At 34.7% G+C, this 23752-nt stretch overlaps 1 protein-coding gene across 4 annotated transcripts in view; it reads left to right on the forward strand.

Moving 5' to 3' along the window:
* Ddhd1 (DDHD domain containing 1) overlaps positions 1–23752 on the forward strand; it is a 69106-nt gene that overhangs the window by 14117 nt on the left and 31237 nt on the right. For 3 of the 4 annotated variants that reach the window (XM_013012315.1, XM_013012316.1, XM_013012317.1), the window contains exons 2-6: positions 5447–5620; positions 13361–13462; positions 15378–15506; positions 16689–16836; positions 23431–23537. In XM_013012315.1, coding sequence (XP_012867769.1) covers positions 5447–5620; positions 13361–13462; positions 15378–15506; positions 16689–16836; positions 23431–23537 — 660 coding nt within the window. Of the gene's footprint in view, positions 1–5446; positions 5621–6808; positions 6830–13360; positions 13463–15377; positions 15507–16688; positions 16837–23430; positions 23538–23752 lie in introns of all 4 variants that reach the window. The other variant, XM_013012314.1, reaches the window with a different exon arrangement.

Here is a 23752-nt window from a genome sequence, read left to right on the forward strand (position 1 = left end):
CCCCGCACCGACGTTGTAAAGCTCGTTTTGGACATGACAACTTGTACTTCTCATTGTTGCATCAGATCCACCTGTATCCTTAAACAACTGGTTTTTCCATTAGACTCTTATCTCCAATTAACCACCAAAAAGCTGAAAGTGGAGCCGTGGCTCAAGTGGTAGAATGCTAGACCTGAACAGGAAAGCTCAGCAACTGCTAGCACCCAACCCTGACTTCAATCCCAGGACTGACAGAGAAAAAAAATACATATTTTAAGGGCAGGGGCATAGAGGTATGCATTTATAATCCCAGCCAGGAGAATCTTGGTTCAAAGCGAGCCCTGGCCAAAAGTTAGCAAGAATCTTACTTTAAAAACAAGCCAGGTGTGGTTGCACATGTATGTAATCCCAGCTGTTGGAGAGGAGTAAATAGGAAGATTATGGTCTAAAGTCAGCCCAAGCAAAACCATGAAATCTTATTTAAAAAACAAAACAAAACTATGAAGTATAATGAACTTGGAAACAGGGTTGAAGTGGTGATGTGCTTAGTTGCCTAGCTAGGACAGGAATAAGTTCAAACCTCAGTACCGCTCCCCCCCCCCAGTTTTTCATTTTAGTTTTTCTTTTGAATCTACCCACTTTCCAACTTAAATTGAGATTATTGTTTTATTTGTAATTCTTCTGAAAATTAATTATTTTGGCAATTTGACATTCATCTGACATCTTCCTAAATATTATTCTCTTGTACGGTGAGTGTTTTGTTTCAGTTAAACATAAAACTAATTCACCATATTTATCTCTTGTCTACTAGGCAAAGGAAGGGAGTGATATCATACCTACCCCATCAAAAGCTCTTCAGAGAAGTAGGCTTGAGTCTTAAGGGACAGTACAGGCGAAAAGAATGAATGGTTTGTTTAAGGGCAGGAAGAAGTTCTGCTTGACAGGAACATTGGAAATAAAGTAGAAGAGAGAAAAAAAAAAAACTTGGAGAGAAAAAAAAAAAAACTAGACAGCTGGGTGCTGGTGGCTCAACACCTGTAATCCTAGCTACTCAAAAAGCTGAGATCTGAGGATCATGGATCAAAGCCAGCCTAGGCAGAAAAATCCATGAGATTGTTTTATCTCCCTCCAGTTAATCACCAGAAAACTGGAAGTGGTGCTGTGGCTCAAGTGGTAGAGCACTCAACTTGAGCTGAAGAGCTCAGGCACAGTGCCCAGGCCCAGAGCTCAAGCCCTGCCTCTCCCCCTCACCCCCCCCCCCAAAAAGCAAGCCAGGCACCAGTGGCTCATGCCTATAATCCTAGGTACTCAGGAGGCTGAAATCTGAGGATCATGGTTCAAAAATAGTCCAGGCAGGAAAGTATGTGAGACACTTAAATCTCCAGTTAACCACCAGATCACTGAAAGTGGTACTGTGGCTCAAAGTGGCAGAGCACTAGCCTTGAGCAAAAAGAGCTCAGGGACAGTGCCCAGGCCCTGAGTTTAAGCCCCATGACTGACCAAAACAGAAACAGATAGGGATTGATTGTGGTGAAGTTTTTCCTGCTGAAAATCTGAATTTTTTTTAACTGTATTTTTTTTGTCTTTTCTTTTTTGGTACTGGGGATCGAACCCAGGACGTTGCGCTTGCTAGGCAAGCGCTTTGCCACTGAGCTACATCCCAGCCCGAAAATCTGAATTTTAATGCTGATGATTCTCACAGAATTAAATTTTTTTGTTGTTGTTTTTTACCTTATTGGATTATGGAGGGGATAGTTCTTCTACCCAATGCTGCTTGGGGTAATTTTGGCATATTGTATTTAATTGTCTCCTGCACAGCCATGTGGAAGTATTCACTGGGCAGTTGGGCATGTAAGTCTAGAGTTCAAAAAAAAGCTGCTACAATTCCAGATGCAAAGATTCTATATAATGTAAGCATTGAAAAACAAAATATAATGTGTAAGCACTGCTTTTGGAAGTGTTACAGTGGAAATATTTGAATTTATATTTACTTTCAGTTTGGGACTTTCAATTTATCTGTTTTCATATGTGTTTTAATGAATAAAACCTAACTACTACACATATAATTTGTGAATATATATGAGAGTATGCTCAGTATTTTTAGCTTTGATGAATGATCAACTTTGTAAATAACTTAAACTGGTTGGGAACCAGTGATCACCTGATGAGTATTTTACATACTTCTGGATCCTTTCTTCAGAGACAGTTGTATAAGAGGGAATAGGAAAATCTCTTTTAATTCCTCCAATGAATCTGCTATTCTACCAGGGTTGGAAACCCCAAAGAGAAGATAGATTGACACTAATTTTACCAGAAACAACTTAAAAGACTTAACAAAAGAGAATAATAGAGCAAGGAGAACTGTAAAGAATACACACATAGGACTGGAGGACTTACTCAAGTGGTAGAGTGCCAGCCATGAACCAAAAGCTGAGTGAGACCATGAGGGCCTGAGCTCAAGCTCTAGTAACAACAATAAACACACACACAAATGGCAGATACAAGTAGATGTAATCACCCTTAGGAGTGAAATAAAGTCCCTAGGGACAAGCAAGACCATTCCTGTTAGGATTGAAATTGAAAAGAGTGGCAGCAGTCACTGAATTGCTGAAAATCTGACATTGTCTTGTAATGCTAAAGAATTTGTAGTTTGTACAGATTATAGCAGTATAAATGGTAGATATTGTAAAGACTGTTTTATATATTATATAAATATAGAATCAGGAACTACAAAGCTAGGCATTTTAGTAAGTAGGTTTATAGGTAGAGTATATTAGTATTGTACAATAATAGGTAAATATGTTGTGTATCATAGACATTAGAAGAGTGAGGGAGGCTGGGAATGTGGCTTAGTGGGTAGAGTGCTTGCCTACCATGCATGAAGCCCTGAGTTCAATTCCTCAGTACCACATAAAAAGCCGGAAGTGGTCTGTGGCTCAAGTGTTAGAGTGCTAACCTTGAGCAAAAAGCAGCTCAGGGACAGTGCTCAGGTCCTGAGTTTAAGCCCCACAACTGGCAAAAAAAAAAAAAAAAAAAGAAGAGTGAGGGAAGGGAATGGATGAGAATGTTGAAAGGGGTGACATCGATCAAAATACATTGTATTCATAAACTGCTTTGTTAAATGGCAAATCCTTTGTACAACTACTTAAAGCTAATAATTAAAATTATTTAAAAAGAAAAGAAAATGCAGAAAGCATAAGTAGAATATAGTTTTACTTTTGGAAAGGAAATTATTCTCAGAGAAAGCTGTATTATACCTGATGCTGTGACTCATCCCCATAATCCCAGATGCTTGGGAGGTAGGAATAGGAAGACATGGTTTGAACCAGGCAAAAAATATGAGACCCTGTCTGAAAAGTAACTAAAGCAAATAGGGATGAGGGAGGGATAGGGATGAAGCTTAGGTTTAAGCAATAGAGTGTTTGCCTAGCTAACAAGTAAGAGGCCCTGAGTTCAAACTGGAACATGGTGTGACTGTTATATATTCCGACAAAGCTAAAATATAAATATATTAATATAATAATTGGCAATTAAACAGGTAGTAAAAGAAAGTCAAAGGATGCCATTTAAAATGGACAAGCAAAAATATTAGAAGAAAAATATGAATAATAAGCATAGCAATTATAATTGCATTCAAACTTCAGCCATATCAATAAACATCACATTTATTCACAAGGAAAGATTTTCAAATTGTTACATAAAGCAAAATCCATTTATATACTCTATGCAAACATATCTAAAGCAGTGATTTCAAAGGTTAAGACTAAAGTAACATGCAAAGATATCATAGGCAAATGGAAAGAATAAGAAATCAGAGGTTACGATCTCAATAGACAAGTAGAATCCAGGAAAAAAGGCTTTAACACAAGTGAACTTATAATTTTGACAGTCATATTTCTCAGTATTCTTAAGAGTGTGAACACATTGAACACCTAAATTATAGCAGAATTGCCAAAGCAGACTATAGGACAATGCAAGAAGCAATAGAAACACACAATAGGAAACTTTCAATATATACATCATAGTTCAGATTTAATAGGAGGGTATTAACAAATATATTTCCTGTCCCAGAACTGGAATTAGCCCTTTCTTCAAGGATTCTTGGGTTCCTTATGGGAAATGTTTAGATATTACAGTCTTTATATTCAGAGTACTCATATTGAGTTGGTCTTTGTTAAAATGCATCATTCATATTGACATTTCTAATGGAAATGTATGATTACAGAGGCTGTACACTGAAATCTGTTTGTACCTCTGTGGGGAGCAGGTTGCCAGTCCTTGGGCTTGAACTCTGGGCCTGGGTGATATCCCGTGGTGCCACAGCACCATTCCGATTTTTTTGGAGGTGAAATGTCTCACAGACTTTACTGCCCAGGCTGCCTTTGAACCACAATCCTGAAATCTCAACCCCCTGAGTAGGATTACATGCATGAGCCACTGGCACCCAGTGTATCTTTGGGTTTTGCTTGTTTTGCTTGTCCTAGGGCTTGTCTTGGGCGCTGTCCCTGAGCTTCTTTTGCTCAAGGTGAATGCCCTACTTGAGCCACAGTACCACTTCCAGTTTTTTGAGAAGTTTATTGGCAATAAGAATTACTCATGGGGTTTCCTGCCCTGGCTGGCTGCAAACTATGATCCTCAGATCTCAGCCTCCTGACTAGCTAGGATTGCAAGCATGAGGCACTCACTGGCCCCTGGGTTTCTCTGGCTATCTCTGGGTTTTTGAGACAAGGTCTTAATGGCCCAGGTAAGCCTCAAATTCACTTTTATGTAGTTAATCACCAGCTCCTTAGATAGCTAAGTTCCTCCATTTCTCATTTTGCTTTCACTTTCAGGTTTTTGTTATTTTTATCTCATTTTTACTTTCAAGATTTTATTTTATCATTTACTTTTGCTTTCTTTAAAAACGTTTTTAAGCATGTTACGGGCTTCCAGGAGCTATGATTAGTTAAAGGAATGTTGTTATTCAAGAAAATCTTTCAACTTTTTATTCTAAAAGATAAGGAATTTACCATAATTGTTTCATTTATTTCTGCGTATTAGCTAAGAGAACTCCAAGCCTTAAGAGTGTAGAATACTTCTGTGCTACAATTTCTACATACTACCTCTGGGATGTGATTTTAGTATTTGCTAAGACGCCCTACATAAAATCTGTCTTATCCCCCTTTAGCCTCCTAATTTGCATTATTTAGGATCTCAAGTAAATATTTTTGCTACAAAAAAAGATATACCTAAACAGTAACCCCTCTGCATATCACCTTTACAATAACAATTTTTATTTAACTTTTGTTAAAATATATATATATATGCATATATATATACATATATATGCGTATATATGCTTGAACTTTGTATTTTAAAACTTTAGATGATATCAGGTCATGAAAGTGTTGGGGAGAGAGCAGTAGCTACTATGTCTCCTTTTGAGAAATTGAATTCCAGATATAAAATTTTGTTATTTTCTTTTCAGAGTCTGATAAAATACCAGTGATGCGTGGACAGTGGTTTATTGATGGGACTTGGCAGCCTCTAGAAGAAGAAGAAAGTAATTTAATTGAGCAAGAACATCTCAATTGCTTTAGGGGTCACCAGATGCAGGAAAATTTTGATATTGAAGTGTCAAAATCCATAGATGGAAAAGATGGTAAGACAAGTTAATGCATTTATATATTCTGTAAACAAGCAAAATATTTGTAAAGTTTAGAGTCGTTGGTAAGTTTGATTTTTAAAAAAATTTTGAACTCAGTTAAAATTTATAAAATCTGATTTTTATTGAGGTCCTGGAAAATTATACCCCCGTGCCATTGAGCCACATATCCATCTCTGAATCTGATTTTTTTAAATACTTGGTTTTTATTCTGAATTTAAACTATGAATTTCTAAACTTTAAATATTTATTAATATGAATGTTCCATTGCTAACACAATTTACTATAAATAGACAAATGGTTGTGTTATATTCCTTGAATTAATTTTTTTCTAGAGTTTTTTAATTACCCCAAAAGTTTCGCCAGGCACCAGTGGCTCACAACTGTAATCCTAGCTACTCAGGAGGCTAAAATCTGAGGTTCACAGTTCGAAGCCAGCCAGCAGCAAAAGTCCATGAGACTCCTATCTGCAATTAACCACACACACACAAAAAAAAAACCCAGAAGTAGAGCTATATGAAGCTTAAGTAGTGGAGTGCTAACCTTAAGTACAAAAAGGTCAGGGTCATGGGGCTGGAAAGGTAGCTCAGTGGTAAAGCGCTTGCCTTGCATGCCTGAGGCCCTGGGTTTGATTCCTCAGCACCACATAAGCAAAAAGAAAAAAGTGGCGCTGTGGCTCAAGTGGTAGAGCGCTAGCCTTGAGCTGAAGAGCTGAGGGACAGCGCCCAGGCCCAGAGTTCAGGCCCCACGACCGGACCCAAAAAAAAAAAAGGTCAGGGTCAGTGGCTAGGCCCACAGTTCAAGCTCTAGGACCGGAGTGGGGGGGGAGGGATTTTTTAACTTAAAATCAGAAAAAATAATAATAATTTGAGCTTACCAATTCTATTAAAAGTACAATTTTTTATTTTTTTAATATTTTATATTTGTTTTTCTCTAGAATTTTAAAAGAACGTAATTGTCTTTGTGTTTCTTTAGCTGTCTTCTTAATGACAACATATCAATTTCTAAGTTTAAAATAGTCTGCTCCTTAAATTTCCTTATTTAGCAATTGGACAAATTTCAGTAGTTAAAATTATTATATAATTGCTAAGTATCTCATGTTTTCATAATGTGCCTGAATCTTGAGCAAACTTCAAAAATATCCGATAAAAGTTAAAACTGCTTCTATTGTTCCATTTACTGCAGGCAGTGGGATCAACTATTCTGGTGAGTATAAATGTACAGGTAGATTAGATTGTGTTGGTATCTACATTTTTTTTCATCTAATAGCTTTTCTTCATCTATGCCTGCCTTTATTTGGGAGGTTTCTTGGTAAGCCCTGTTGAACAGAATGAATTAAAACACAAACAGTGATTTTTCAGAAGCAGAGAAATTCAGTTTTGGTCAGGTAACTCAGTGTGCAACATGAAAAACATTGTGTGTTTGAAATGTTGCTGAAACAGTGACAGAACAAGGAACTTTATACTGACCAAGGATGTTTTCCTTACTATTAATAAACTCTCTTACCTACTCTTTATCTTTACTCTTACCTCTTCAAACACATATTCGTCTATGTGGTACATACATCGCATTGGTCACAAGCAAGGAAGCTGCACAGTTTATCTTATAAGATACTATCCTTTGTTCTTACTTGTTAAAAGTTGGGAAAGTTGTAACTTCTGCATAAATTGGCAGTTAAATCTAACAAATTTATATAATAATTGTGTGTTACATGCAGACACTAAACTCTAGGAATTTTAAATATATCTTACTTTCCTAATCAGGCTGAAGGTTTACTTACCAGAATACACAAATCAATTCAGTATAGAAGTTGAAGACTATATTCCTGCAGAATGTAATAGAAATACTTTGCCTTTGTGATAACAAAATAGCAAATCTTATATATATATATATATATATATATATGATTTTATATAATAACTTAAAACATCACCTCTCATCACCACTGTCAAAATAATCTCAAACCTGTTTCACAGCATTTGAATGATGGATCACTTATAATTTCATTGCCATTGGAGAATTCTTGAGTTTTGGATTTCCTTTTCCCCCTAAGTCTATTCCTCAAAAAAAGCAGTTATTAACAACCCAAATTCAGCCACCTAAATTCTTTATTAATAGTGTATAGAGCTTGGAAGAAAAAAATGAGTATGTAAAATTTGAAATTATCCCCCTTTCTCAAAATATTTATTCAGAATTTTTTTTTCATTTGCTAACTCATCTGGTGGAGGTTAATCATCAACTCTCTAATCTTACCCATCAGGAATCTTGGTTACAATAAAACTTAAACTTTCATGTTATCAGTTTTGCTCTACTCCCTTGCTTAGGCACTAACTGTGGAAGGATACTCATTTTCCTTAAAGTGCCCAGATGTAACTATATCTGATTATAAAAACATGGTTTATTTTGTGAGTAGCTTTTTAAGTATCTAGCTTTAAGGATGCACATTGAGTGGCACAACATGGTTAAGCTGTACATGTCAGGTGGCATATTGGCTATAAATTCAGTATACTTTGTTATTAACAAAGATGATAAGTGGTATTCAATATCAATATTATTATAATTTTATTTTTATTCATATTAGGCGTACATCCATATGTTAAGGTGTAACATAATCTTTGAAGATTGAGTGATTTTTTTCAGTACATTGAAATTTACAGTTTGTCTTAAGGAAAGAACATTTGCCATCTAAAAAGCCACCATTTTAAGGAAATGTTGGGTTTTTTTGTCGGTCATGGGGCTTGAACTCTGGGCTTGGGCGATATCCCTGTGCTCTTCAGCTCAAGGCGAGCGCTCTGCCGCTGGAGCCACAGCGCCACTTCCAAGGAAATGTTTTTGAGAAAGTATTTATTTTGCTCCAAGCTGAAATTTTCTGTCTTGTTCATTTATTGGGGACAAATACCTTTCCACCTAAATTTCTCATGTATAGATGATAAAAGCCTTAACTCTTCATATGATAAAGACATCTTGAATGCTTCCATGTGTGGCTATATTGTGTGAACTACTTTGTGAAAGAAATAGACAGTTTTTACCCTCAACCTATGAAGAAGACAAAGTCTACAGCTAAATATTTATAAAACGCTAAGTAAAAGATAACATAGGAAACAATGAATATTAAATACTCTAAAAAGATACTTGGGATAAAGACAATCAGTGACCACAATCTAGTAGAGTTATTAAAAGAAGGTAGTCTGGAAAATCCTGTTTAATAAATAAAAATATTTTAAAACATTATGTTTAGAGACACTTAATAATAAGGCACTAAACAGAATTCCTGCCTTCAAGAACCCTAAAAATAATCATTCTCCCCTGTCCCCTTTTTTTCTGACTGTTTAGGGTAGCTATTGCCATGAATTGCAATAGATTAAATATTTTCCTTCCTTCTAAATTTCATACTGATCTATTAGCATCTAATTAAATCTATGAAAATTTGGTGCAACTTCGTAACATCCAAATAAAGACAATCTACAAAATGATGTCTTTTACATTTCATGATTTTTAAACTTTAAATTTAGTTCTAAGAGCTAAAGTAAAAATTTGCTACTCCATTCCTAAGCTAGGAAGCATTTAATATCCTAACAAATGAATGCTCATCACTTCACTTGAGATGAATCATACACACAAACTCAGGTTTCCACAATAACTTTGTAAATACTTAGAGTAGTAAACCACTGTTTCACTCATTTATAATTTGTCTAAATACATACTGTAATTGTTTTTTAAAGGAAATTGAACTGATAAACAGATTAATACTGTATATGACTCCATCCAAAAAATGTGTAATTTCAGCAATAAGAAAGCATCAGAAAAACTAAAAATTCAGGCTAGCTAATTAACATGCTACAGAAGTATAAAGGTTCATGAAAGAAAGGGAAGATTGAAAACTTGATACTCATAAGAGAACACTAAGAAACATGGAAACAAAATGCAGTGTTGTATCCTGGGTTGTATCCTAGAATAAAAAAAGGCTATAGAAAAAAATAGAAAAGTCTGAATAACATTATTATGTAATATTAATTTCTTAGGTTTGATAATTCTGTTGTAGTTGTTCAAGCTACTAATATGAAGGGTAGCTGGATTGAAGGATATATGGCAACTTTCTGTACCCAAAGTTATTCCAAAATAAAGATTTTTTTAACTTAAAAATAAGGGCATAGAGAAATTAAACAGAAATACTAAGCATTAAGTTAATCTGAACGAAACTAAGGAAAAATAAAGAAACCATAGCATATTGACCAAAAAAGGGGAAATCTAAATCTGCTCATTTCAAAAACTATAGTAAACGTAAGTAAACTTACATGCCAATTAAAAAGCAATGATTTGGCAAATTGATAAGAATGCCACATATAGACTGTCTTCAAGAGGCACATTGTACACTTCTGTAGAATGCTCATTGCCCTAGGTGCAAGCTCCCTTTACCACACACACAAAGGAAAAAAAAAGTCACAGGTTGAAAATAAAAGAATGAGGATTTTACAGTTCTAGCTAATTTGAGGTACTATGGCAGCAGCACAGGTGCTGGGTGGCTCTGTATTTACACCATATAGTATTTCAGTGGGTGGAAGGAGTGTATATTTCAGTCACTCACTGGATGATGATATTCCATGTTGTGAAAATAGCATTTCAGAAGTTAGAGCCATACATGGTAGTACATACCTATATTCCATCACTTAGGAGTCTGAGGTAGTGCAGTCACCAGTTTGGACAACTCAGTGAGTTCTATGCCAGCCTTGGCTACATAGTGAAGAGTAGTAGCTCAAAACAAACCACCTTTCATTTTCTTCTTTATTTGGTTTCTATAAAGATTCCTACCTCATAGCTTTCTGGGTTTTTTTCCCTTAATATAAATTTATCTCAATTTCCCTGAGGAAAAATTGCCATGAATTTTCTTGTTAACAAATTTGGAATGTACAAGGCTGCTGCTTCCTAAGGGTTAGAATTTTCTGTGTTATCATTGAGTGTGGTAGTATATGCTTGTAATCTCAGCATTTAGGAGGCTAAAACAGGACAATGCTAAGTTTGAGGCCAGCCTGGTGACATACCATCATGCTGTCTCAAAATAAAAGTTTTCTTTTTTTTTTTTTTAATTTTTTTTTGGGGGTCCGGTTGTGGGGCTTGAACTCTGGGCCTGGGCGCTGTCCCTCAGCTCTTCAGCTCAAGGCAAGTGCTCTACCACTTGAGCTACAGCGCCACTTCTGGCTTTTTTCTTTTTGCTTATGTGGTGCTGAGGAATCGAACCCAGGGCCTCATGCAAGCAAGGCAAGCACTCTACCACTGAGCCACCTTCCCAGCCCCAAAAATAAAAGTTTTCTAAATTCCATGATATCAGCTTTTTATATGAAGGGAAAAGTTGAGTTTTTCTGTTCTAGGAATTAATATGCTGCTACCAACCCTTTTTTGGATAGTCCTTTGTTTTCAGAATTATATAATAAAGAGAATGAAATAAAATAGGAAATCTATTGAAAATCATTTTAACTATTCTATTGGAAATAATTTTTCATTACTGGATAAGATTTTAGTTTATGAAAGCATTTTAAGTTATGAATCACTAAAACTATTTTTAGAAATTATAAAAACATTAAATAGTACTTTCTAACATTTGAATTTCCTTAACAGTTATAGAAGGATTAACAAGCTTTTTTTCCCCTCTAGTCTACTTAGTATACCCCTAAGTCTATTCTTTGGGTTGAAAAAATTAAGCTCTCTGACTTTGTTATAAAATGAGTAACAAATAATGGCTTTCAAGTGAAAATAAGTTTTTAAAGGTAAAGAACAATGTTTATTTTTTGAAAGTGTTCTTAAATGTTTTTTTCAGTTTGGGGAATGAAAAGCCTTTTTTTTCTGTGTATATTGGTGATTGTCTTTTTTCTTTGACCTTTAAGCTATGCTGTTCATTTAGAAGAGAGATACCTTCATTTTTTCTATCTTAACTAGTGTTTTGATAGTATTTGTATAATTTAAAAATGTGGTCAAGTGGCCTATATGCTTAATTCTCTATTAGTAAGTATAGAATTTGGCTCATTTAGCTTTATTACTAGGATTAAAACAAATCTAGTTTTTATTCTCTAGTTAACATCAGTTTGATCCACTTTTGATACATTAGCAGTTTTTCCTAATGAATTTTTTTTATTATTTCTGGGTCTGAGTGTATGTCTACTCCTGAATAAGGTGACCAGAAGGCACATGAAAGAAGAAACATTTCAGTGAAGAAAATTGCTTCGGTTGTGATTTTTTTCACCCCATGACACTGAAATCTATTTATAACACTGTTATAATAATATAATAGCAGCCCAGCTTTTAGTCCTAGTCTATAGTTCTTCTAGACATCTATTTTCACATAGGTGTAGTATTAAATATATAGATATAGTCATTAATGCCTTTTGAGCATTTCTCAAATACCTTTACTGTTCAAATCTTTGCATATATTTTATCTGTATGTGCAATAGATTTGTTACATTTCTGATACTGTCCTACAGAAATTTTAAGATTTCTATATTTCAGCAGTATTTAACCTTTGGATTTCAAATTATTGTAAAAGGGAATAAGGATGAAAATAAAATACATTAGAACACAAAATGTAAATGAATTCAGTTACAATCTGTGTTCTTATATATTTTATTTTTTAAAGTTCTATAATTTATTAACTGAACTAGTAAATTTTCAAGGTTCAATTTCAAGTGAACTTAAATAATTGCACACTTATAATATAAACAATTTATTGATATATAATTAGCAAAATTTGACAGTGAAAATATTGACTTGAAGGTTAAGTACTGATTTGCCAAATATCAAGGCCATGTCTGGTTTTTCTCTTTATTGTGTTATGCTTACAAGATGTCACAGTATACATTTTTCCTAATACATTGTTTTTATTATTTTATCACTGATCTTTCCAGGCAAGATTATTAAAAGTAAAGCTTTCAGTTTGGTATTTGCTTAAATTATTTTTTCACTTTTAAAAAGTCTTCCGAGGCCAGGCACTGGTGGCTCATGCTTATAATTCTAGCTACTGAAGAGGCTGAGATCTGAGGATCACGGTTCCTAAGCCATCCCAGGCTTGCTGATCTCCAGTTAACCACCACAAGCCGGAAGTAGAACTGAGTCAATTGGCCAAGCACCAGCCTTAAGTGAAAGCCTAAGGGACAGCACCTAGGTCCTGAGTTCAGGCCTCAGTACCAACACACACACAACACACAGTCTTCTAACAACTTGAACAGAGTTGTGAAAAGAATGCGTTGTTCTTAAGAGAAGCTTCAAGCGATTATACTTCATAATGGAAGACCTCTAGTAGAATGGATACTGTGGCATCTTCTTAGGCAGGCTGCATGAGAAATTGCATATGTCATTCTCACTTTTGTATATCAGCTATTGGCTGTGTCAGAGTTATGTGTTTGGAGAGAGTAAATAACCTTACTATTGTAAAAATAGAGTCTATATTTCTTAATTATTCAAAAATGCCATGTTCTCTTTTTTGGTTCTGTCTATGCAAAGTTATTAAATGGTAACATAATTGTCTCTAACTGGTAAATCATTTGCCTTTATTTCCTTTTAGTATATAGAGCATATATTTGATAAACATTAGACCAGTATTTGTTTTACTGTTTTAACTGGAAAATAAATGAAGCATTTAGAATAATGTTTGTCAAACATATCTCATTTTTAAAGTTAATACTAGAAAAAAGGCAAAATGACAAACCTCATTTAAATTTACTTTGAAGCTCAGTGTTTTTGCTTTCTTAGTTGTCTACCACCTCCCTCCCTTCTCCCTCCCTTCATTGTTCAAATGGAGAGGATATAAGGAGAGTACAGATGCGGCAGGTCTTAAACGAAAGCGTTCCCAAGGTACAGTAATTGGAGTTTTATTTCTCTGTGTAGCTAAATTCCCAGATTTAGCATTCAGTTATGTTTAGAGAAATAGTTTATAGAAATTAGTTTCTTTAACGTGTCCATTGTGCTATACATATGTATAAACATTAGTAAACTATGTACATGTCCAGTAGCAAGACATTCACCACCATTAAGATGCTTTAAGACAAGATGTAGATGATAAGGAAGGGCAATATTTTACTGGCTTAGCACTCTTCTAGCTCTCCATCTTGTAGTTTTAGGTTTTTTTAAGCATAAGTTGCTCAACACTACTTTAACAAAATGTGGTTTGGAAACAATTGTTAAAACTTTGCAAAAATTGTTTTTATTTTAAAAAACCGACCTTGTTTTCTTTAGGACCAAAGATATGAATGTTTATTGTATTAGCTCTTAGACTAAGGTCTTATTTTCAGCATCAATCATGTGCCCTGGCAGGTAAGTAAAATATAAGCGGGTTTTACATACATTTTGTAAATTGCATTTGTAACATAAGAACTGTATTTTCTTGTACTGTACCTGTGTATTCTAGTAGGAAACAGGTTTTCCTTTAAAAATGTCTCATGATCTTAGATCTTGGCCATCACCTTATCTCTTTATAGCAGGCTATGTTGTTACTTTACCTTGAATTTCAACCCATCTTCAAATAAGTTAGACTACACAGGTAATTAGTTTTGTAGCAAGTCACTTAATTTCTTTATATCTCATATAAAATTACAGAATAATATTTTGCCCTGAGGTTTAGTACCTATTTTCTGATGAGAACATGGGATTTTTCTTAAGCCTATATCAGAGATACAAAGGAAAAGTATAAGGCCTTCTAAATACAGGATTACCAAATTCTGACTTGATGGATATGTTTCTCAATCCATTGCTTCCACTCACAATACTGAATTTGTGATTTGTGCCCACACGCTGTGTTTGGTACTAGAGACACAAAAGTGATCAGGACAGACCCTGCCTCACACAAATGACTTCTCAAACCTAGTTTGAGAAATGCATATTGACCATCATGGTAGAAAAACACTGAATTTCTCATTAAAACATCTTTCAGATTTGGATTTCTACTGTGATGAACATAGCCAGAAAAGTAGCTTTAATATTTGTTCCCAAAATACCTTTTATTCTATTTTTTATTTTTTAATTTTATTTTGTTGTAAAGATGCCATACAGAGGGGTTACAGTTTACATGAGTTAAGGTAATGAGTACATTTCTTTTATTTTTTTTATTTTTTTTTGTGTGTCAGTTGTGGGGCCTGAACTCTGGGCTTGGGTGCTCTCCCTCAGCTCTTCAGTTCAAGGCTAGCACTCAACCACTTGAGCCACAGTGCTACTTCCGGCTTTTTCTGCTTATGTGGTGCTGAGGAATCGAACCCAGGGCCTCATGCATGCAAGGCAAGCGCTCTACCACTGAGCCACCTTCCCAGCCCATGAGTACATTTCTTGTTGAACATTGTTATCCCCTCTGTTTGATTTTTACCTTATACTGATTAAAAGTTTTATAGATCTTTTGATATTTTTACTGGAACCAACAGAAAAACTGGACCTTACGTTTCTATATTAGAACTATTAAGGACTTTTTAATCTCTTAAGCCTTTGGAAAAATCAGCTCATCTAGGAATGCAATTCTTTAATTAACTTCATAGTAGGGGCTACAATTATATAATCATACCAATTACTCCATGTTGTCTTAACAAGTTGCTATTCCTGTGGCATTATTAATCATTTATAAAGTCTCTGTCCATTACTTAAGTTTTTTAATGAGTATTTTTTTCTACTGAACTGAAGTACATATCTGGGTTCTTATGTACTATTGATTCAAAGATCTGAATGGTATAATTTTTCATAACATTGTCTTAGAGACCTTCAAGTTATATTTTCTCTTTTGAAACAGCTATTCATAGTTTCAAATTGAGTCGAAACCATGTGGACTGGCACAGTATGGATGAAGTATATCTTTATAGTGATGCAACCACATCTAAAATTGCAAGAACAGTTACCCAAAAACTGGGATTTTCTAAAGGTAATTATTAGATATTATTTTAGTTTGTCAAAATTTGGATATAAGAATTTGTTTTTAGGAAGTGGTGCTGTAGCTCAAGTGGTAGAGCGCTACCTTGAGCTGAAGAGCTGAGGAACAGTGCTCAGGCCTAGAGTTCAAGGCCCATGACCCAAAAAAAAAAAAAAAAAAAACAGTCTGAACTTCTGAAGAAAACACAGGAAGGGCTCACACCCCACAAGAGAAAAAAATTTGTTTTTACTTACATCCAAAATAGAAATTTCTCATTTTTAATATAGTTTTTAGTTGTTAAATTTAATACAGATATCCCATTAAATAACACATAAGGTGATATTATTCATTTATAATGAGTAATTATGTATTTAGAATGATCAGACAAGATTAATAAATCAATACTATAAAAGCTAGTCAAATCCAAGACAGTAAAAGTAAAACATTTTTAAAGTGTCAAGGAAGATAAAGATAAAAATTGTAAGTAGAAGGTAAGGAAATGAAGGCAACTCTTTAAACATCTACTGAAAGAAAGAAGAGAATGGTAACTTAGAAAGCTAACATTCTCAAAACGTAAATTTTTTTAAATGTTTGTCTTTTAAATTTTTGTTGTCATTTGCATTGTAATTTACTTGACAGTCTGTGTGCTTGAATATCATTTTACATGCTTGTCAATCAGCTATATGTATTTTGTAAATTATCTGCTCATGTCTTTATCCCATTTTGCTGTTTGAATAGCTGTCTTTATTTTTCAAATGATAAGCTCACTTTGTATACTTTAGGTAATTAACTTATTGTATGTCACATTTCCCCAAGTTTCCCATTTATGTTTTTTTTTTTTTTTGGTTGGCGTGGGGCTTGAACTCTGGGCCTGGGCACTGTCCCTCAGCTCTTCAGCTCAAGGCGAGCGCTCTACCACTTGAGCTACAGCGCCACTTCCCCATTTATGTTTTATCTTTGTTTACTGATAATGTACTATAGAAGCTTTTAATCTGACATGTAGTTATCTTTTTCAGACTGACAATTGACTTTGAGGTCATGTCTTATTCACTTTATACCAGCCATTTATCTTAAAAAATTTTATTTCTTTATGTTCAATGAAATTTCTTGCTTTATATTCTCACTTTTTCACATATTGTGAAAATGCTATTTCTAAAAGTAAATATTAAACTTAGAATCCTAATTTTTCCATAGCATCAAGTAGTGGGACCAGACTTCATAGAGGTTATGTAGAAGAAGCCACATTGGAAGACAAGCCATCACAGACCACCCATATTGTGTTTGTTGTTCATGGCATTGGGCAGAAAATGGACCAAGGAAGAATTATCAAAAATACAGCCATGTGAGTTCTTGGATATACATTGTATATCTAGTCTGGTATCCAAGCTTTTATCTGAAACATGAGAAGGATTGTGGCATTCCCTCATTTCACTCCATATTTTTGAAGTGCCAACAACTGTTTAATCACAGTCAAGTTTATGAACCAAATTTATCCTGCCATATGGAGAAGAGAAGGGATAGGAAAGCCTTTTTAACGTATTAAATTAACTTACCCAAATCCAAGGTTTGAAAGCAATAAAAAAGATCTGGTTTTAAGTTTATATCCTACTCTCTGAACACTGAGAATACTTCAGAGTTGCCCAGCTCTGAAACTGCTAAGAATTGTTTATTCTGCTTTTTAGAAGCTTATCAAGTTAATTTCTACTAGAAGGAACTTAGCTCTAAATTTTATAGAATTGGTAGATAGTTTTCTAATCTACCAAGCACGTTAGTTACCTCATGGATTTATACTCCACTTTATTCTAAAAACTCTTGAGATGTTATTGAGGTATTTGTAGATTATTGTATTGAGGTATTGTAGGTTATTAAGATTACTGAGGTATGTGTAGATTTGCATGTTTCAAAAATATCATTTGTGTGCTGAAAGAGAATATGGTCATTAAAAATTCCACCACAGATTTGGTTCTGAGCTTATATGTAGTATAAGAAAAATTTGATCAAGTACAAATTTATGATGTGATGAGAACAGGTCAGTTATTGAGAAACAGAGTTTTCTGATTGTAGACTTCAAGTGAAAATATGTCATCTGTCTCTCTAATGTTGGCTTTTGTTTCAACGTTGTCACTTCTTAACCGCTGGTTAAGTTAATGTAACTTAAAAAATTACTTTCTGTTAGCTATAGCCTGGCTACTGATCCTTCCTTTGTTCTTACCATAGAAATGTCTTCCTGCTGATTCTGATTTTATTGTGATGAGTTGTATATTCTTATGATAATTTTTATGCCAGGATGCATCTTTTGCTTGGATATCTGGAGTCTTGAAAACTAGGTTTACTATTATAGTCTCTTAAATCATTGACATTGAAAAGGTATTGGTTTTATTTCTGTAAGTGCCAGTTAGCAAAATCTAAAAACAAAACAGGCTTACGTCAAAAGGAGGATTTAGGAATCGAGGAGGTACTCTGCCAAATAAACCATCAGAATCTATCAGCTCTACCTACCTTCATTTTGTAGCTACTCTCAGATATATCCTATGACTCCACAGGAGATGCGTATAATGTTTTATGTTCAAAGTCAACAGAAAAGATTAAGTCTTTATTACAGGAATTCCTGGATAGTCTGCATTTCAGTGACTGATAGTGTTGTAATTAAGTACATGAATTTATATACTCAGTCTGAATGACCAGACTTGTGGTAGTCTCACCCTACCTAACATCAGATAGCGGTTGGTTGACGCATCAAAACAGTAAGGAAAGGTAAAGCTATAGGTAAAAAATCAAGAGCTATTACTGGAAATTGAAAATTAATGAATCCTAAATGACTCAGAAAACAATTCACAGAGGATTATCATTGTTCCCTAAAAAGGCAGGTTAATGTGCAAATAATTGATAGGAATGTCCACATTTCCTACGTTTTCCCACTTGCTACCATTCCTAAGCTAAGTGGTCCAGTTGTTCGATTTTTTTTAATTTTTTTTTAATTTTTTTTTGGGGGGTTCGGTTGTGGGGCCTGAACTCTGGGCCTGGGCCCTGTCCCTCAGCTCTTCAGCTCAAGGCCAGCGCTCTACCACTTGAGCCACAGCGCCACTTCGGGCTTTTTTTCTTATATGGTGCTGAGGAATTGAACCCAGGGCCTCAGGCATGCAAGGCAAGCGCTCTACCACTGAGCCACCTTCCCAGCCCTCAATTTTTTAAAAAAGTGATTGTTCAATTTTTTAGAAAAGAAAGTATATTTAACCTTATCTCTATCAGTGCTGTTCTGCAGTTGTACTTTTGTGATTTATACTTGTGACTTGATTTAATAAACTATATTAAGATTTAACTACCTTTACTCCATGGGCAACCTTTTGTTCTCTAAGGATCTTTTGAAATCAAGTCTCTGATGCTTGGAAGTACAGATATTTTTCCCTCTCATCTTATCATGGTAAAATTACTTATGAATTCAAGCTAGTTTTAATCACTTTGTATCAGCAAAGTATGTTTACTAATTTGCATAGCTTGAGAATAAAGTTTGCAGATAACTAACGAAATAATCAAAATTGACTTATTAAAAAGTATAAATGTTACAGGCTCACACCTGTAATCCTAGGTACTCAAGAGGCTGAGATCTGAGAATCGAGGTTCAAAGCCAGCCCGGGCAGGAAAGACCGTGAGACTCCTACCTCCAATAAACCACTAGAAAACCAGAAGTGGTGCTGTAGCTCAAGTGGTAGAGTGCTCGCCTTGAGCTGAAGAGCTGAGGGACAGCGCCCAGGCCCAGAGTTCAAGCCCCATGACCGACAAAAAAAAAAAAAAAGTATAAATGTTTTAAATACAATAGATTTACTTTAATACAAGGCAAATCTTTTTGACATTACATATCTAACATCTTAAATTAATGAGGTCACCTGTAGTTTTAGAAGAATGTGAAGAGATTTTCAGTGAAATATGATTAAATTGAAGTTAGTTATAAGTTATTTCCTCCTGAAACTTCAGTACTGAAAACAATGGAAGAAGAAATAATGGCAGACAAAGAAGATCAGCATCCATATGGTTTACAACTCTAAAGATAAAATACATGTATATAAAGTCTGATTCTTCCTGGGCATGATAGCACATGTCTGTAAGCAGCACTTGATAACCATCTGGCTATATAGTCTTTTAAAAAAGGAAAGAAAATGATTCTCATTCCTATTCCTGTCTTCCCCCATTATTATTTTTCTATCTCATATATTTTCAAGTTTTCTTTATGCACATAGAATTTTTCATACAAAAATGGGCATAATATATATATACTTCTAGATCTTGACTTTTTTAATGTACCTTGTAAATTACTGCTCATGAATTTCCAAATCTTTCCTATGTGTATGAAATAGATATATCATACTTACATATTCTCAAGAAAAATTAGATATTGAGTTTTTTTTCCTGAGAGGAATTATGAATACTTTTTCAGGGTGATTTAATGATCCTTAATCGGACAGTACTTTTAGATGCTACTAATCTCTCCCTTCCTTCTCTTTACAGAATACGAACTAAGTATTCATTGCATGGCAGGAGAACATGGAGGGTCAAATAAGTTTATAGGACTTAAATCACAATATTTTATTCGTAGCATAATTACAGCACAGTAATTGATTCTAGTGTGAGCTATAGTACGGTCTTAAATCATTCGTTTTTCTTACCCTTTCATTCCTGTTGGTTCTCACATCTGTACATGGTATAGTATGTATAGTATAGTATTGTATAGTATGTACATTATGTAAATGACAGTTAACTGTCTATTAAAGAGGACTATCAGTTGTAAAATAAAATGCAGAAGATCTTGATTTTTTGAAAAACTATAAAATTGACAAACTTTGAGCTATACTAATCAAGAAAATATAAGACTCAAATTACAGAATAAAAAGGAGACATTATCAACTACAGCATTACAGAAATAAAAAGGATTATAAGGTGATACTGCACAGCAGTATTTATTTGCTGAATAGACAGATTTCCTATAGGTAATGGAGGCCAAAACTGATTCAGCATAAGAGACCTGAATAGATCTATAAAGTGTAAAGCATTTGAATCAATAATCATAAAGCTTCCCAGAAAAAAAAATTAAGCCTAGAAACAACTTCACTAGTGAATTCTTACCAAACAATTAAAAGGAAAAAAAAATTTCCTCAAACTCCCCAAAATAGGAGAAGGAAGATTTTTTTAACTCGGTGTTTGAGACTAGTATTACCTAGATACCAAAGGCAAATAAAAGTATTAATAAGGAAGGAAACTTAAGTCCAACAACGCAGAGAGTTAAATAGCCTGATAAAGTGGGATTTATTGCGGGAATATAAGGTTTGCTGGAGCAACTAAAAAAAAAATGTCTAGCATGGTGGGACATGCCTGTTCTTCTAGTATTCAGTAGACTGAGGCAGGAAGATTATGTCATAGTGAATTCAGTACCAGCCTAAGCTATGTGCCTAGGGTATCAGACACATCCTACTACCATGCCCAGCTAGAAAGACGAAAGTAGATGTAAAAGGAAATGGCTCCAAGAGAGTGGAAGACAAGGCTTGTGGGTATGTCCCAAATTTGCCTTGCTAAAATAGGCTCTTTTAAGAGATTAAAGGAGAAAACAAGCAGGTAGGTTATAATGTAGAAAAAACATTGGACAAAAGTCTAAACTCTTTCATAATAAAAGCATCCGGGAAACTAGAAACATGAATTTTCTCAACCTAGTTTACTTAGTTTAACCCTCAGCTAAAATTAAGTTTACTGGCAAAGACTAAAGCATTTCCCTAAGATCAGGAACAGAATAATTCTTACTCAACATTGTACTGTATTTTTTCATCAAAGCAATTGTTCAAGAAAAAGAAATAAAAGGTATCCAAGTTAAAAAAAAAAGTGGCTAAAGTAAATCTGTATTCTTACATATAGACAGTCCTGAGGAATATACTCACACAAAAAGTATGAGGGTGAATTAACTCATTCAGGTGACAGAACACAAGGTCAATATATAAAAATTGATTTTACTTACATACTAGCAGTGAATATTCTGAAGACCAGATTAAGTAATTCCATATAGTATCAAAGAAGATAAAAATGCTTGGGAATAGCATAAATAGGCATATATGATTTGTATGCTTGGGGCTGGGAAGGTGGCTCAGTGGTAGAGCGCTTGCCTTGCTTGCATGAGGCCCTGGTTCAATTCCTCAGCACCACATAAGCAAAAAGAAAAAAGCCAGAAGTGGCGCTGTGGCTCAAGTGATAGAGAGCTAGCCTTGAGCTGAAGAGCTGAGGGACAGCGCCCAGGCCCAGAGTTCAGGCCCCATGACTGGACCCAAAAAGAAAAAAAAAAAAAAGAACGAAGATGCTTCTAGATTCTATATTTTACTACATAATTTACTAATTTAATAAATTAGTTGATTCTGTAATTTACTACAGAATTTACTACTAATTAAGACCTTGTAGTACTGCCTGGGATTCAAACTCAGGGCCTGGCACCAACTAAGCAGGAGACCTCTTTCACACATGAGTCACTACACCAGTCCCTTTTTGCATTGATTATTTTCAAGTTAGGATCTCATTTTATGCTAGGTCCTCCTTTTGTTGCTGGGGTGACAGGCACTTGTTCCCACCGTACCCAACCATTGATTAAAATGAAGGCTTGTGAACTGAAGTCCAAGTTTGCCTGGCATGATGACCCACCCCTCCCAATTGCGCAAGTAGGTCGGATTGCAGGATTGAACCACTTTGTCCAGCCACACTTGTTATTTTTCAGATAGGGCTTCCTGCCCAGTTGTGTACTTGGACTACCAGCCACCTAGTTTAGGCTTTTCATCACAGCTAGAATGACCAGCATGTGCCACCAGGCCCAGATTCTTCCACTGAAATGGAATCTCACAGATTTTTCTGCCCTGGTATCCTAGAACTGAAATCCTCCCAATCTTGGCCTTTCATTAAAACAACAGGTTTACCCACTGCACCCAGCTGTTAGTTAACAAAGGAATCTTGTGTGTGTGTGGGGGCTGACCTTGAACCACACTGTTCTTCCTATCTCAGCCTCCCATGTAGCTAGGATTACCAACTGGTACCCAGCTTCATGGTTTTTGACAATGCCAGTACAGTTCAATAGGGAAAGAATAATCTTCAACAGACGGAGTTAGGACAACTGATTATCATACAAGAGAATGAAGGTGGACTCTTGCCTCATACTGTATGTACAAATTAAAGATGAAACGAAGACTTACTTGGCTCCTACTTAGAGCTAAAACTAAAGTCTTTAACAGGAAAGAGTAAAATCTGTTCAATCTTGGATTAGGCAGTGGTTTCTGAGATACTGCATCAAAAGTAGAATAGATAAGTGAGTTTGTATCAAAATTCTTTAAACTTTGTAAATAAAGACTCCTCAGCTATCCCTTTTAAGTTGAACTTTCCCCTCATAATTTAAAGCAAATCTCGGATATCACATCATTTCATCCATAAATAGCATATAGCTATGTAATATAGAAGTATCAAAAATTAATCGTTTTTAAATTTCAGCATATTAGTACAGGTGGAATGCTACCCACATATGCTAAAAATTCATGTAATTGACACTAAAAGAGGGGGGAAAATCAAATTTGTTGATACTTTAATTTCAAAAGTTAAAATGAGAGGATATTTAAAATAAGTAGGCCATAATTTGAGAATATTCAGAGCTGGTTGATGGCACAGGTATAATTCATTATATCTAAAAATTTGCATATATTTAGGAAACAGTGTAACAACTTGGAAAATTTGAAATCATAGTTTTCAAATTTAAGAAAAATAACTTTGAAATGGTTCTGATGTTGCCAACTTTGCTTAGTGTCTCAGTAATAGAAATATAATTGGAAAGGGGGATAACAAAAGATTCTTTACCATATAAATACATATGTGAAATTATTCTCAAAGTTTTATTTTGCTTTTATTAATTTATGTTTTTATTTTGTAGGATGAGAGAGGCTGCAAGAAAAATAGAAGAAAAGCATTTTTCCAATCATGCAACACATGTTGAATTTCTGCCTGTTGAATGGCGGTCAAAACTTACTCTTGATGGAGGTATATTTTATCTTACAGATTGAATGATATAGCCAGTGTCAAATATTTACCAAAATGAATGCATAGAATTTTAGGAAAACTTTTTGTTCATTGAAAACAAAGTCAATTTTGTCTTGGGGTATATTCACTCTTTGTTTTAGATTGAGTAAATAGAACTGTTGCTTTTTTTGATGATTATACTCATTTCTGTCATGTAAAACATCATATAGATTTTA

The sequence above is a fragment of the Dipodomys ordii genome, unplaced genomic scaffold (genome assembly GCF_000151885.1).
Source record: "Dipodomys ordii isolate 6190 unplaced genomic scaffold, Dord_2.0 Scaffold16, whole genome shotgun sequence".
Taxonomy (NCBI): Eukaryota; Metazoa; Chordata; class Mammalia; order Rodentia; family Heteromyidae; genus Dipodomys; species Dipodomys ordii.